The 11,805-nt window shown below is 57.4% G+C and overlaps 4 protein-coding genes across 4 annotated transcripts; 2 read left to right on the forward strand and 2 right to left on the reverse strand.

Annotated features, from left to right (window-relative positions):
• Positions 1 to 602: 602 nt before the first annotated feature.
• Positions 603 to 2,129, forward strand: BKCO1_600032 (nuclear mrna splicing factor-associated protein; the record flags this gene model as incomplete). Its single annotated transcript, XM_020277900.1, has 5 exons — positions 603 to 758; positions 944 to 1,066; positions 1,113 to 1,549; positions 1,606 to 1,726; positions 1,779 to 2,129. The coding sequence occupies 5 exons, from the start codon at positions 603 to 605 to the stop codon at positions 2,127 to 2,129; spliced, it is 1,188 nt and encodes a 395-aa protein (XP_020133878.1).
• A 756-nt stretch (positions 2,130 to 2,885) lies between these two features.
• BKCO1_600033 (classical arabinogalactan protein 1-like) lies at positions 2,886 to 4,076 on the reverse strand (the record flags this gene model as incomplete). Its single annotated transcript, XM_020277901.1, has 1 exon — positions 2,886 to 4,076. One exon carries the CDS (start codon positions 4,074 to 4,076, stop codon positions 2,886 to 2,888), a length of 1,191 nt encoding a protein of 396 aa, XP_020133877.1.
• A 175-nt stretch (positions 4,077 to 4,251) lies between these two features.
• On the forward strand, positions 4,252 to 4,683 carry BKCO1_600034 (uncharacterized protein; the record flags this gene model as incomplete). Its single annotated transcript, XM_020277902.1, has 1 exon — positions 4,252 to 4,683. One exon carries the CDS (start codon positions 4,252 to 4,254, stop codon positions 4,681 to 4,683), a length of 432 nt encoding a protein of 143 aa, XP_020133874.1.
• A 4,340-nt stretch (positions 4,684 to 9,023) lies between these two features.
• Positions 9,024 to 11,298, reverse strand: BKCO1_600035 (pumilio domain-containing protein; the record flags this gene model as incomplete). Its single annotated transcript, XM_020277903.1, has 3 exons — positions 9,024 to 10,452; positions 10,511 to 10,865; positions 10,950 to 11,298. The coding sequence occupies 3 exons, from the start codon at positions 11,296 to 11,298 to the stop codon at positions 9,024 to 9,026; spliced, it is 2,133 nt and encodes a 710-aa protein (XP_020133873.1).
• Positions 11,299 to 11,805: the final 507 nt, after the last annotated feature.

Here is an 11,805-nt window from a genome sequence, read left to right on the forward strand (position 1 = left end):
TTTCTTCAGTTGGTCAATTATGCCCGAGTGCCATTGGCTTGCTTCACAGGTTATGCTGTAGATACCTTGGAACGACCTGGGGCGTCAGTTGGTGGTCTTGGGCAAGCTCGATACCCTTTCGGCGAGGCTGTAACGCGTCGCCGTCCTTCCTTTCTTTCTCGTAGCTGCTTGGCCCGCATTTTTGGCAAACGGTCTTTGGTTAGATGTGCATTTGGGCGGATGTAAAAAGTAGATAATAATCTCAGGCCAGCAGCCAGCATTGGTGGAAGACGTGAGTACGTAATAGCCAATGAGCGGGCGCCATAGCGATCGCGTTCCGTGCTCTGCAACGTGCCGTGAACCAACGGCGGGCGTGCATGTTTAGCGCCAAGCCGCTAGTGATGTAATGCGCTAAAGAGCTCCGCGACTGAGCTCCATGCGCCCTCACCAGAGACACCACCGGTCGGATTTCCAAACCACGACACGATCCGTCCGCTTCACCTCTCAACTTAACGGCCGTGCTGGATACCGCGCTCTGATCGCCGAGCTCGCGGCTGTGTGCACAACTCTGCAGCCTTATCGCGTCAGTTTCCGCGCGGTCGCGCCGCTCACCGACACCGACAATGGCCAACGCTCGCAACGAGTTCCCGAGGAACCGCGAGGACTTCGATGCGGACGAGCGCATCTCCTGGTCCAAGCCTGACAATAAGTTCATCTTGGAGGAGGCCAACGGCAACGAGTGGGAGTTTGACGACAGGCTGAAGAGATGGGTCCCTACGGTACGCTGACGCCCCGCTTCCCCCTCTGCCGCGGACACTGGGGGAAATCAAAATCCTCTCCGCGAAGCCCAAACCCATCCCTGGCTTGTCTGGTTTCTGGTTGCAACGGGCTGCCCAGCGCGCACCATTGCCGGTGTGAGATTGTCGAGGGCCGAATAGATTAACCGATGGGTTTCCGGAAATAGGTGGACAAGGATCTCTTGGAACAGCAGGGCAAAGCCTACCAGGTCGCTGGTGTCGACGAGTCTGAGGATGTCAGCGAGCAAATCAAGGCCAAAAAGAGGAAGATGAATGGCGGAGGCGAGGGTGTAAGTCACATCCCCACCCCGTCTTAGGAGTGCGTTTGCCCCCCAGCTAAACCAGCCTCGCAAACGCCGAAAGCGTCAGGGGAAGAATCCCCAAACCAGCGCCAGCTCCGCCGTCTACGCTACGTCCATCCCCCTGGATGCTACCTACGAAGACATCGACAAAGTCTTCTCCAAGTATGGCATCATCCTCGAGAGCCCGGACAGCGAGAAGAAGAGGATCAAGATGTACACCGATGAGCAAGGCAACTTCAAGGGCGAGGCTCTGATCATCTATTACCGCCCCGAGTCTGTTCCCATGGTCATCAACATGCTAGATGACACTGCCTTCGACTTCAAGCAAGGCGCCAATGGCAATATGAGGGTTCAGGTCGCGGACTCATCCTTCAAGAAACAGAAGGTGGTCGAAGGCGATGAAAAGCCAGCCTGGGCACCCAAGAAGACGGACAAGCAGAGGGCTGATGCAAAGAGGAAGGAGATGCAGGAGTATGCTCTACATTCTTGCAGTCTCGGGTCACATTGATGCTGACGGCACCTCATAGCAAATTGACCGACTGGGGTGACAATGATGGCTACGAGCTTCCCACTGCTTCTGATGGCGCTGGCACGCGCTGGGAGAAGACTGTCATCCTGAAGCACATGTTCACACTCCACGAGCTTGAGGTATGGCCTTTGGGGGAAACATGAAGTAAGTAGCAGGGCTGACACCCCACAGGAGGACCCCGAGGCCGAAGACGACATTCAGGCAGACATCATGGAGGAAGCCATGAAGTTCGGCGAAGTTGAGAAGCTCTACGTGTTCAATGAGGAACCTGCAGGCGTTGTGACCGTCAAGTTCACCGATCAGGCTGCGGCCAAGCAGTGCGTGAGGGCCTTCAACGGTCGCAGTTTCGACGGCCGTACGGTCCTGGCTTACATCGCGGACGGCAAGGAGCTGTTCAAAAAGAGCAAGAGGGATGACGAGGCGAAGGAGAAGGCTCGCTTGGAGCAGTTCGGCAGGGAGCTTCAGTCCGGAGCCTTGGCCAAGGATGTCGACGGCAAGAACGACAAGAGCGGCGAAGATTAGAAAGGGACTCACTCCTCCTTCTTTCTCAGTGTGGGGTTTGCAAACGAAAATCGGGGAAGAACAAGGATCCCAAACTTTACCGGATTGACCTAAATTCCGGGTCTCTCGTCCTTCGATCGTCATCCCAATGCGAGGAGTGAGCTGCGTCTTGGGTTTCGATATCATGGGAAACGGTTTTCAAAGGAATCATTTCCACGGTCTGGTATACAAAAAAGAGAGAGAGAGAGAGAGAACAACTTGGGGATTTCCATAAGTGGTTCTAGGCAGACCAACCAGGCGCGCCTGAGGCATAAGTACAATTGGCGAGCGTCCTTCATGGCGGCATATACCCAGGTTTCATTTCAGAAAGCCCAATGAGGACAATTGCTGCTTATTTCAGAAGGAAAGAAAATATTCCTTTTTTTCTTCATTCTCGTACTACTTCGTTCTCATATCAAATTCCGGCCTAATGTGGGGGTATCGAAGCTGACACTGCAGAGTCTTCTTCTTCCTTCCTCAAAATCCGTGTGGCGCTCGCGGCAGATATCGACAAGCTGCAAACGATGCAAAAAAGAAAATAAAAGCAAATAAACAGAAACAGAAACAGGAACAGAAACAGAAACAACCGTGGTATCTCCCTCCCGAATATCGTCATCAAAATAAAACAGAAAGAGAAACAGATAGAAATCTTATCATCACCAAACCAAGAAAGAGCCCCTCCTCAGCCGAAATAAACAGAAAGGAAGAAGATAAAGAAGCTTTTTTTTTTTCCAACGCTCAAGGTCCGTAGCTCCGCCTAACGATGGAGCTCAACCTCGGCCTCTTTCCCCGACTGCCAAACAACGGCGCCGCCTCAGCCACGGTCGGCCGCTGTCCTCCTCCTCGTCTCGCCACCGCCGCCGCCTCGCTCTCGGCGGCCTCGGTCTCGCTGCCCACGTCCTCGACCGTCCGCAGCGCCACGTCGTCGAACGACGACTGAGGCGAGTAGTACCGCGGCAGCGAGCTGCCGCTCGCGCTGCGCGCCCTCCTCCCGACAGCAGCGGCGGCGACCGTCGTCGTCGCGCCCGCGGGCGAGTAGGCGGCTGCCGCCGTCAGCGCCGACAAGGCCGACTGCCTGTGCTGGCCGGTCGCTGTGCTGCCGCCACCGCCGCCGCTGCTGCTGTTGCTGGGTGACGTGGGAGGCGAGAGGCGGCGGGGATTGTTGCCGTTATTGTTGTTATTGTTGTTGTTGTTGTTGTCGTCTCCATCGCTGCCGTCGGCGGCGTCGTGCTCGCGCCGCTCGTCGTTGCCGACGCAGGGGCTCGGCGTCTCGAGGATGATGGCGGGCGGCGGCATGACGGGCGCCGAGGCGTGGCGGTTGCGGACGCGGTCGCGCACGGCGGAGCCGGCCGACGACGACTCGCTGCTGTGGAGGGAGCCCTGCAGGCTCGACACGCCCTGGGTCGGGTTCTCGGGCGACTGCGTGCGCTGGACCTGGAGGGGCACGAGGGTCGACGTCGAGAGGCGGGCGAGCGGGGAGACGGTCGGAGCGGTCTGCGAGTAGGGGATGTAGAGCTGGATGCTGCTCGACGAGGTGGCGCGGGCGCGGGCGCGGGAGAGGGGCTGGTTGTAGGGGTCCGTCTGCTGCTGCTGCTGCTGTTGTTGTTGCTGTTGTTGCTGCACCTGTTGGTACTGCGGCGGAGGAGAGGTGGGGATCGCGGCCGGGTGGGAGGTGGGTTGGTTCGCCGCTGAGGAGGGGTTGACGATGGTGAAGGCGCTGATGTCGGGCGTCGTGTCGTCTGAGCCTTCCTCGGTGGTGTAGTACGTGGAGTCGGTGGCGTTTGTCAGGTTGCGCGTCGGCGGCGACGGGGCGGCACGCTCGGGAGGCGTGATGGCGGGTGACGGCAGCGGGCTGTTGCTGACGGAGGTGACATGTGGCGACAGGGCGCCCGCGGCGTAGGGGTTGTTGTTGCTGCTGACGCTCTGCATCAAGGCGACGTCGGACACGCTGCGCACGCGCTTGTAGTCGCCCCGGTGGTGGGAGAAGCTGCGAGTGATGTTTGCCTTCTCGGCGTCGAACGAGGCGCGGTTCTTGCGCTGGCGCCGCTTGTGCAGGCAGATGCCGATCAGAGAGATGATGAGGGCGAAGGCGAAGACACCGAAGATGGAAGCGCAGACGATGGTGGTAGTTGATGAGCCTCCACCCGTCGAAGGAGTCGATGTGGCGCTGGCACTGGCACTGGCACTGATTGTGGACGAGCTTGCGGATGATGACGAGCTGGACATGGAAGTAGAGCTGCTGGACAAGGAGGAGGTTGTTGAGCTCGAAGAGGAGGAAGTGGAGCTTGAAGCGGCCGAAGAGGTTGACGATGCGGCAGCACTCGAAGAAGCGGAAGATGAGGAAGCAGAAGCCGAGGCGGAGGCGGAAGCGGAAGACGAGGCTGCTGCTGTTGAGGAGGCTGCTGCCGCAGTTGAGGAGGCTGCCGCAGAGGTGGCAGCGGAGTCCGCGGTTGTGGTCGTTCCGGCCATCTTGGGGGATTTTATGTGGGAGAGAAGGGAACCGGAAGAGGGCAAACCACGCGGAAGAGAAAGGTAGAGGGAGCAGCCACTGCTTAATACTGCAGTCGGCCGGGGAAGGTCTTACTGTGGATGCAAATGGTGCCTGGAAAAGCCTTGCTAAGCAGGGCCTCCCGGGCAGTTAAGTATCAGAGACACGATAGACCACGAGAGCGGATAAAAATAGGCAGGGGAGAGGCCCCGTCGCGGCTTGACTCTTCACGGCGTCGAGGTGGAGGGAGAGTGTAGGGCCGCAACGGGCCGTCCGCAGCACAGGTCACCATCCAGCAAACGCACCCCTCTGGCTGCCTGCTACGCCCCACAGAGGAGACCATCCACATGCCAGCTTGGCGCATCCCACAACACACAGGCCGCCGTCTCTTTTGCTCCATGGCGGCGGCAGCGCCTCTTGCCTCTACGGTCGAGCGGCAGGACGTGGCGGCATGACGGGACTGCGCAGGACGAGGCTGGGCGTGGCCGCGCAGACACTGCACACAGCAACGAGCAGGCTGGCGGTGGCAGAAGCAGGCCGGAGCGATGCGTGGGGATGCCTGCGCGCCAGTGAGCGGTTCAGCCTTGCCAGGTAGCGCTGATCTTAGCCCGGCAGCGCAAGCCTCAACGGATGCGCGTCCAATCACGTCAAATATTGGGGCGCGATGATGACATGCTGCGGCCGGGCATGCAGAACACGGCGAGATTGGAGATTGCGCTTCCCCGGGCTGGTGCGGGCTGGTGCTTGCTGGAGCTTGGTGGTGCTCGGTCATGCTCGCTGGTGGCGGCGCAGCGCTGCGCAAAGCAGACAAGCGAGCGCGGAGGCTTCGACGACGGGCGCAGATCCAGCTCGTGCGCGCCGAGGCTGTGCGCGCGTCGTCGGCGGCCACGCCATTCGGCCGCTCACCGACTCGATCCAACACCTCGTCGTCAACATGCCATTGGAATCGGTCGACACCACCCCGCCTGCAGCGATCATCCCTCGCGCTCCCTGCCGACGCCGTTGCGCTCCTCTTCGGCGCTTCTCTGCCTTTTCCCCCCCTGAGTTTGGGGGCCGTTGTCGCGGTGCCAGAGCGCTGCTCTCGCGATGCCTGCGCCCGGCGCGCTGAGGCGTGAGGCGTAGCCAGCCGCGTGGGCCACGCGAGCATGATTTGCGCGAAACTTCGAGATCCGCGAGGCTCGGCCGCTTCTCCTGATTTTCGGGATCCCGGTGCTGCGTCTGTTGGTTCATTTCCCTGCTGACGCGCGAGTCATCCTGCTCTTCCCCATTGCGCAATCCGAATCCGACCTCTTGCGCAGCGTCAGAGGGTGACAAAGAGGTTGACGACGCCTTCCCCGCTGCCCGCATGCAGCGTCGGTCCTCGGTGTCATAAGATAGTCTCCTCTGCTCCTCCAGTCGCTCCGCCGTGTCCACAACGTCCACAACGTCCACAACGTCCGTGGTTTTTTTTCGAATCCTTCAGCAAACTCTACCTGGCGCCCATTCCCCGGCCCAAGCTTCTGACAAAGCGCGACCGCCTTTTCCTCTCTCTCCATCTCCACTCTGAACTACAAAAATAGCCGCGGGGGAATCGACCTGCTACACATGGCTTGCCGATCACAGACTTCCTATTCAAGCACTTCACTTCACTTCCACCCTCTATGTCGCGCTTAGCGGTGCGCCGCACGCCACCCCGGCAGGTAGTGTACAGTAGCGCCATGGCAAGCAATCCGCAAGCTGCACGCTAACAATGGTCCATCTTCGGTCTGCGGGGATGCAGCTGTGCCTTGCTCACGTGGAGCAGGGGAGGGGAAAAAGTCATGAAAAGACGCCACCGTCCCCTGCAGCAGCTCCTTCCGATCTCATTCGCCCGCAAAACTCAGAACCCAACATCCGGCATGTACCGATCTTTGTCTTTGTCTTCTATCCGGCCAAGTCTTCGCCCGGCCTTTGCAAGTAATCAGAGGAGTGTGCAGGAAGTGGTCTACAAGTTGCGGCGGGACTCGGACAGTGCCGCGCCACTGCAGCACTACCGAGTGTTGGTGGATGCCATGCTAACGCCTCAACCTGCGATTTCTTGATTTTGGCCCAAGTAATCATAGGCGGAAGGCTGAGCTCTCCGACACCGCCTGAAACCTCTCTGAATTCCCAGAAAATGCTGCTTTGCCCAGAGAATCCTTCGCGGATCTTATCCTCCGTAAGGTCGACTTCGCTTCACGTCCCAAGCAAACGGCACCCGGGATCGTTGAGCCTCCGCTGGGACTTTCCGAGTCTCCTGGGATCGAATCCTTCGCGTCATTGCTGATTGCTAATCCGTCAGCAGGGTTGTTTCGCGCCGTAAGCGCAGCACTCGTGTTGGTTTCATCTCCTTATAGAGCCTATCCACCTGTTGGACATCATATGGCGCCGCAATTCTTCCCGTGCTTTCGGTCCTGCCATAGTCTTCACCGTTTGCACCACGTGTGCCCTCATTTGCTTCAAACAGTGTACCACGTGACATGGGAAAATTGACTCACGGTCCTAGACCACGCTTTAATCCAGTCAGCCTGCAGACCGACACCCATGCTAACGTTGATTGAGGATGTCCGCAACAAAATGGATAGAGGAATGAGGTGCGTAAGTAACCCGAGTGCGTTTACTTGCAAGCACAGCAGCAGTTACAGATCACACTGCGTACTTCTATACACTCAAAATCATCTCAGAGGGATCCCGACCCTTGCAGCTGGGCGCCATGTCGGCGTTCGTTTCGTGATGATTGCGGTGTGTGGGGGTCAGGCCTGCACTGTCTGCGCCTGATTTCGTGCCGACCCTAAGGCCGGCAACATGGAGTAAGAAAAAATAAGATTTCAAGGGAAGGTTCTATCAAAGTGTGACTCGCTCTCGCGCTGAGGTAAACATTCCAATATCGACCTGTTTCGATGCAGACTCTGGTAGTCGACCAGCATGTTTCGGGAACGTATTCACCTCTCGTACTGGAACCTCCTGCTCTTGGCCTTCCTATGGGGTGGGGTGCGAGCCGCTGGAGTAACCTTGATGTAAGAGCATCGGTCAGCAACGCAGTTGAAAGTTTGCGGGCGGGCGGGGTCTGCAATGATACACGCGTCACAGTGTCATACGCATGAGTGCATTTCTCACAAGGGTCAAAGGCTCAAGGCTGACACGACTAAAACCCAAAACTGCCGGGAAGACCGTTGCGGGTGATTTACACGTACGGAACACTAGACGAACTGTCGTGCATAGCCATAGGCACCACACTTGGTCAACTGGATCTGTACTCAATAACGTAGAATAATGCCCTTGATATCATGATATAAGTAGGCGCACATCGCCCTCCAAGAATGTATGAAACGACTTTAAACTTTTCCCTTACAATACTTACTAGCTCGCTTCGAAACGGTAGCGTGTTACGACTATCAGGACACAAAAACTTCATGTTTCTGCTAAAAGACCCGCAAGGAACAGTAAGTCTCAATGGCGGGTGTTCCACACAGCCAGCAAAGCCGCACGAGAAGACAGCGCTCAAGAACGCGGGACACCAGGTGGACCTGCTGGGTTATGGATCATGCAAGCGAAGACTGTCACCACCGTAGATAGCAGAATAGTGCAGTGGGTGATACGTCAGAAACATGACACTTACTGGACAGAGTATGGGGGTTGAGTGACAGTGGACAGCCAGTCAACTTCTAGTCATAAACGTTAGTTGCAATGCTGTTTTTCACGTACGACCATAGGTCGCAGAATATAGGGCTTCCCGTCCGCTCAGCCGTACTCAAGCTGCGAACCGGCCGATTAGTACTCAAGTGGGTGACCATTGGGGAATCCCGGCTGTTGTACGTTTTGTATTTTTCTTTTGTAGCCCGTGCGTTACGCTACCTTTTTTTTTTTTTTGCCGAGCAGCCCCCATGCATATTCGTCTGCACATTCTATTGCTTGGGAAGTAGGTATTCTTCTGCTGGAAGTTCTTTGATCCTTTCAGATGAGTTTCTTGATTTAGTGGGAAGGTGGGGTGTACACGATGAGATTTACCAGAATGTACCGTTGCGAGACTCCGGGTGTTGTCGATATATTTCAGGGCTTCATAGAGACAAAGACAATACGGCTGGGCTATCGCCTTCACGTTTTACCGTATTGCGAAGGCGGTGGCTTACGCTAGCTGGATGTCAAGATACGCTCAACTGTTCCCATCGTTCTGCGATGTTGGGCATCACTTCTCACCCAAGCCAACATATCACACGCGCCCCTCAAGAACGAATTGCCAGAACACTATTCATGCCCAGCCCATATCATTCGCACACTGAGAAAGGGACACTATGTATAGATATTTCCTAGCAGCCGCGCCGAAAACGCCAGTGAAATGCCCCTCCTCCAAAACAGAAAAAAACTTTTTCTTCTTTCTCGCGTCGGCCCATTTACAACTTCTCCAACAATATCCTCGATCCCGGGTTGCCACTCGGCTTCTTCGCCGACGCCTCCTTCTTCTTATCCTTTTTATCTTCCCCCTTCTTCTTCTTCTCCTCCTTCTTCTCCTTCTTCTTGTCGTCACCGTTGGCCGCCTTCTCCAGCTTCGCCTTCTCCTTCTTCAGCGCCTTGAGCACCTTCTCCTTCTTGCCAAAGCCCTCGGCCTCGACCAGCGCGACGACGACGAACGACCCCGCGCCCGTCGCCCACTCGACCAGATGGTCCTTGGTCTGGTCGTAGAGCGCGTCGCCGAAGCCGAGCGGCGGGTCGGCCAGGGTCGTCGTCTTCGTCTTGGGGTCGAAGTGGCCGCCGGTGGCGAGCGTCTTGAACATGCGGCCCGCGTGGGGCGTCTGCGCGAGGTGGTCCTCGGCGTTGGGGTCGCCGGCGGCGAGGGCGGCGACGGCCTCGACCGCCGCGGCCTTGTCGTCGGCGCTGGCGCCGAGGAGCGCCTCGGTGATGAATTGGCAGCCGAAGGACGACTGGGCGAGCGCCGACGGGTCGGCGGCGATGACGTTGAGCATGGTTGCCGAGTAGGCCTTCACGACCTCTTTCCTCCTGATTTCCGAGTCCTTTTTGGAGGTGGTGCTGCGGATGGAGTGGACCTCGTCGAGGAGGGCCAGGTCCTCGGGGCTCGGGAAGAGCCACTTCGCGCGGCTGCAGAGGGGATACAGGATGGTGATGCGGCCGATCTTGTCGTTGGCGAGGTTCAGCAGTTTCTCCTGTTGCACCTCGATGCTGGAATTGGTAGACAGGAGTTCCGGGAAGATGAGCTTGGTGGTGAGAACAGTGTCGTCGACGACGTCGAGAGCCGTCATGAGAACCTGATGAGCGTGTGCGTCAAAGGCCATGATCTCAATGTTCTCTTTATACATCCTCAGAAGGTTCTTCCTGTCCTTGGCGGTTCCATAAGCAAGAGCGAGGCAGACAACGCGAGCTCCGTTCTTCGTGAAGGCCAAGTTTTTGAGCAAATCGCCCTCCTCGTCGCCCTTGAGAAGCTCGAGGAAGTCCGTTGCTTCCTCACTGCCGGGCTTGGTGGCAAGGAAATACTGCAGCATGGCGTCGTGGAGCATGGTGAAGCCAGTCATCTTCTTCTGGATGAGCGAGTTGATCATGATGCGGCAGTAATCCATGATGGGTCTCCGCTTCTCCGGCGACTCCTGGAGAATCTCGGAAAGATCCGCGGTAACGTCCTCGTTCTTGCCAGCCTTGAAGACGGCAAACTCGGCACCATACCACTCTCGCAAGATTCTTGCTTTCTGCGCCTTCGTTGCCATGCCTCTGTAGATATCGTCCACAATCCAGGATGCTTCAGGGTGGTTGATCAGGCGCTTGACTGACCCGTAGAACTCAGAGATGATCATCTCGCGGGTTTCGGTGTCACTGTTAGACATCAATCAGTAAACGGTCTGAGGGTTGAGCTTCAAGTCTCAGCGCTTACCCATCCACAAGAATCTTGCCAACCAGGAACTTTGCATATCTGCTCTCCGCAAGAGCCTTGTATTCGCCCTTCAATTCGTGCGCAATCATCTTGCGTTGCTCCGGTGTCGAGTATTTCAGGGCGCACTGAATGACACGGGTCGAATCGTGCTTGAAGACGAATTCCTTGACCCTTCCAGTGATGATGTCAAAAAGCTCCGCGACAAGCTTCTTGCGCTCATCCTTCGGGACGTGCGACTTCAGCCTCAAGCGCTCCCAGATCTTCTTCGACCGGTGGAGTTCGTCGCCGAGCGGCTTGTTCATCTTGCGTTCCTTCGCAAGCTGCTTCTGCTTCTGGTGCGCTTCTCTCGAGTTGCCTGCCGGGCGCGTTATCGTCAGCACTCCGGGCGGTTCGAACAGGACAGCCGCATGTTCAGCGGGAGCCCGAGGACTGCACATACCGTTCGATCCGCTCTCCGTCACGGCTTTTGCTGCGTTGGATCCCTTCTTCGCAGCACCCGAGTCCTCCATCTCCACGTCGCTGTCGCTTCCGCTCGCCATGCTCACGTCCCCGTCGCCTTCCTTCGCGGAGAAGCCGGCGAAGCCATTGTCGCTTTCAGTTGTGTCCGACTCGACGAGGTCCTCCTCTTCCGACTCGGGCTCGGCGGGCTTCGCGTGCTTCTTGGACGGTTTCCTCGCCTCCTTCACGGGCTTGGCGGCCGAGGCCTTTTTCGCGGTTTTGATCTTCTTGTCGCCGGAGGCCTTGATGGCGGCGGGCGCCTCGGTCTGCTTGCGCTTGATTCCGGCCATGTTTGCGTGTGGTGTGAGGGAATTGCACTCTGCTCGCGAACCGAAGATTATCTTTCCTGCTGGCTCAGAATCTTTTGCGCCAGATCAAGCGGTCTGGCGGGCGGTGGCGGCCGGCAGCCACGACGAATGACTCGTGCGAATCCCCCCGCCAGGATCCGCATGGCGCCGGGCCTAAGAACTGAACCACCGACGTGTCCAGTCACAGAACAACGCACCTGTGCAACGTTTCGGGTCACGTGGTGGATGCAGAGACGCAATTCCGAGCCGATCGACCAAGATGAATTCTGTGGTGGGTGTTTCATCGCCTTGGCTGTACCATGAATGCTATATACATCTGTACTGGCCTGAATCTGCAGACGGATGCCTGTGGACCTGGGGCATGTGCCTGCTGACAGGGTTGTCTCAGATCTCAGGGTCTAGATAGGGGGCTGACTGGCACTCGATAGGGGTTGGTGCCTGAACCAATGCTGATCGAATGCCTGTGTACAAGACTCAGCTCTAATTATA

This window comes from Diplodia corticola, assembly GCF_001883845.1.
Source record: "Diplodia corticola strain CBS 112549 chromosome Unknown scaffold6, whole genome shotgun sequence".
Classification (NCBI taxonomy): domain Eukaryota; kingdom Fungi; phylum Ascomycota; class Dothideomycetes; order Botryosphaeriales; family Botryosphaeriaceae; genus Diplodia; species Diplodia corticola.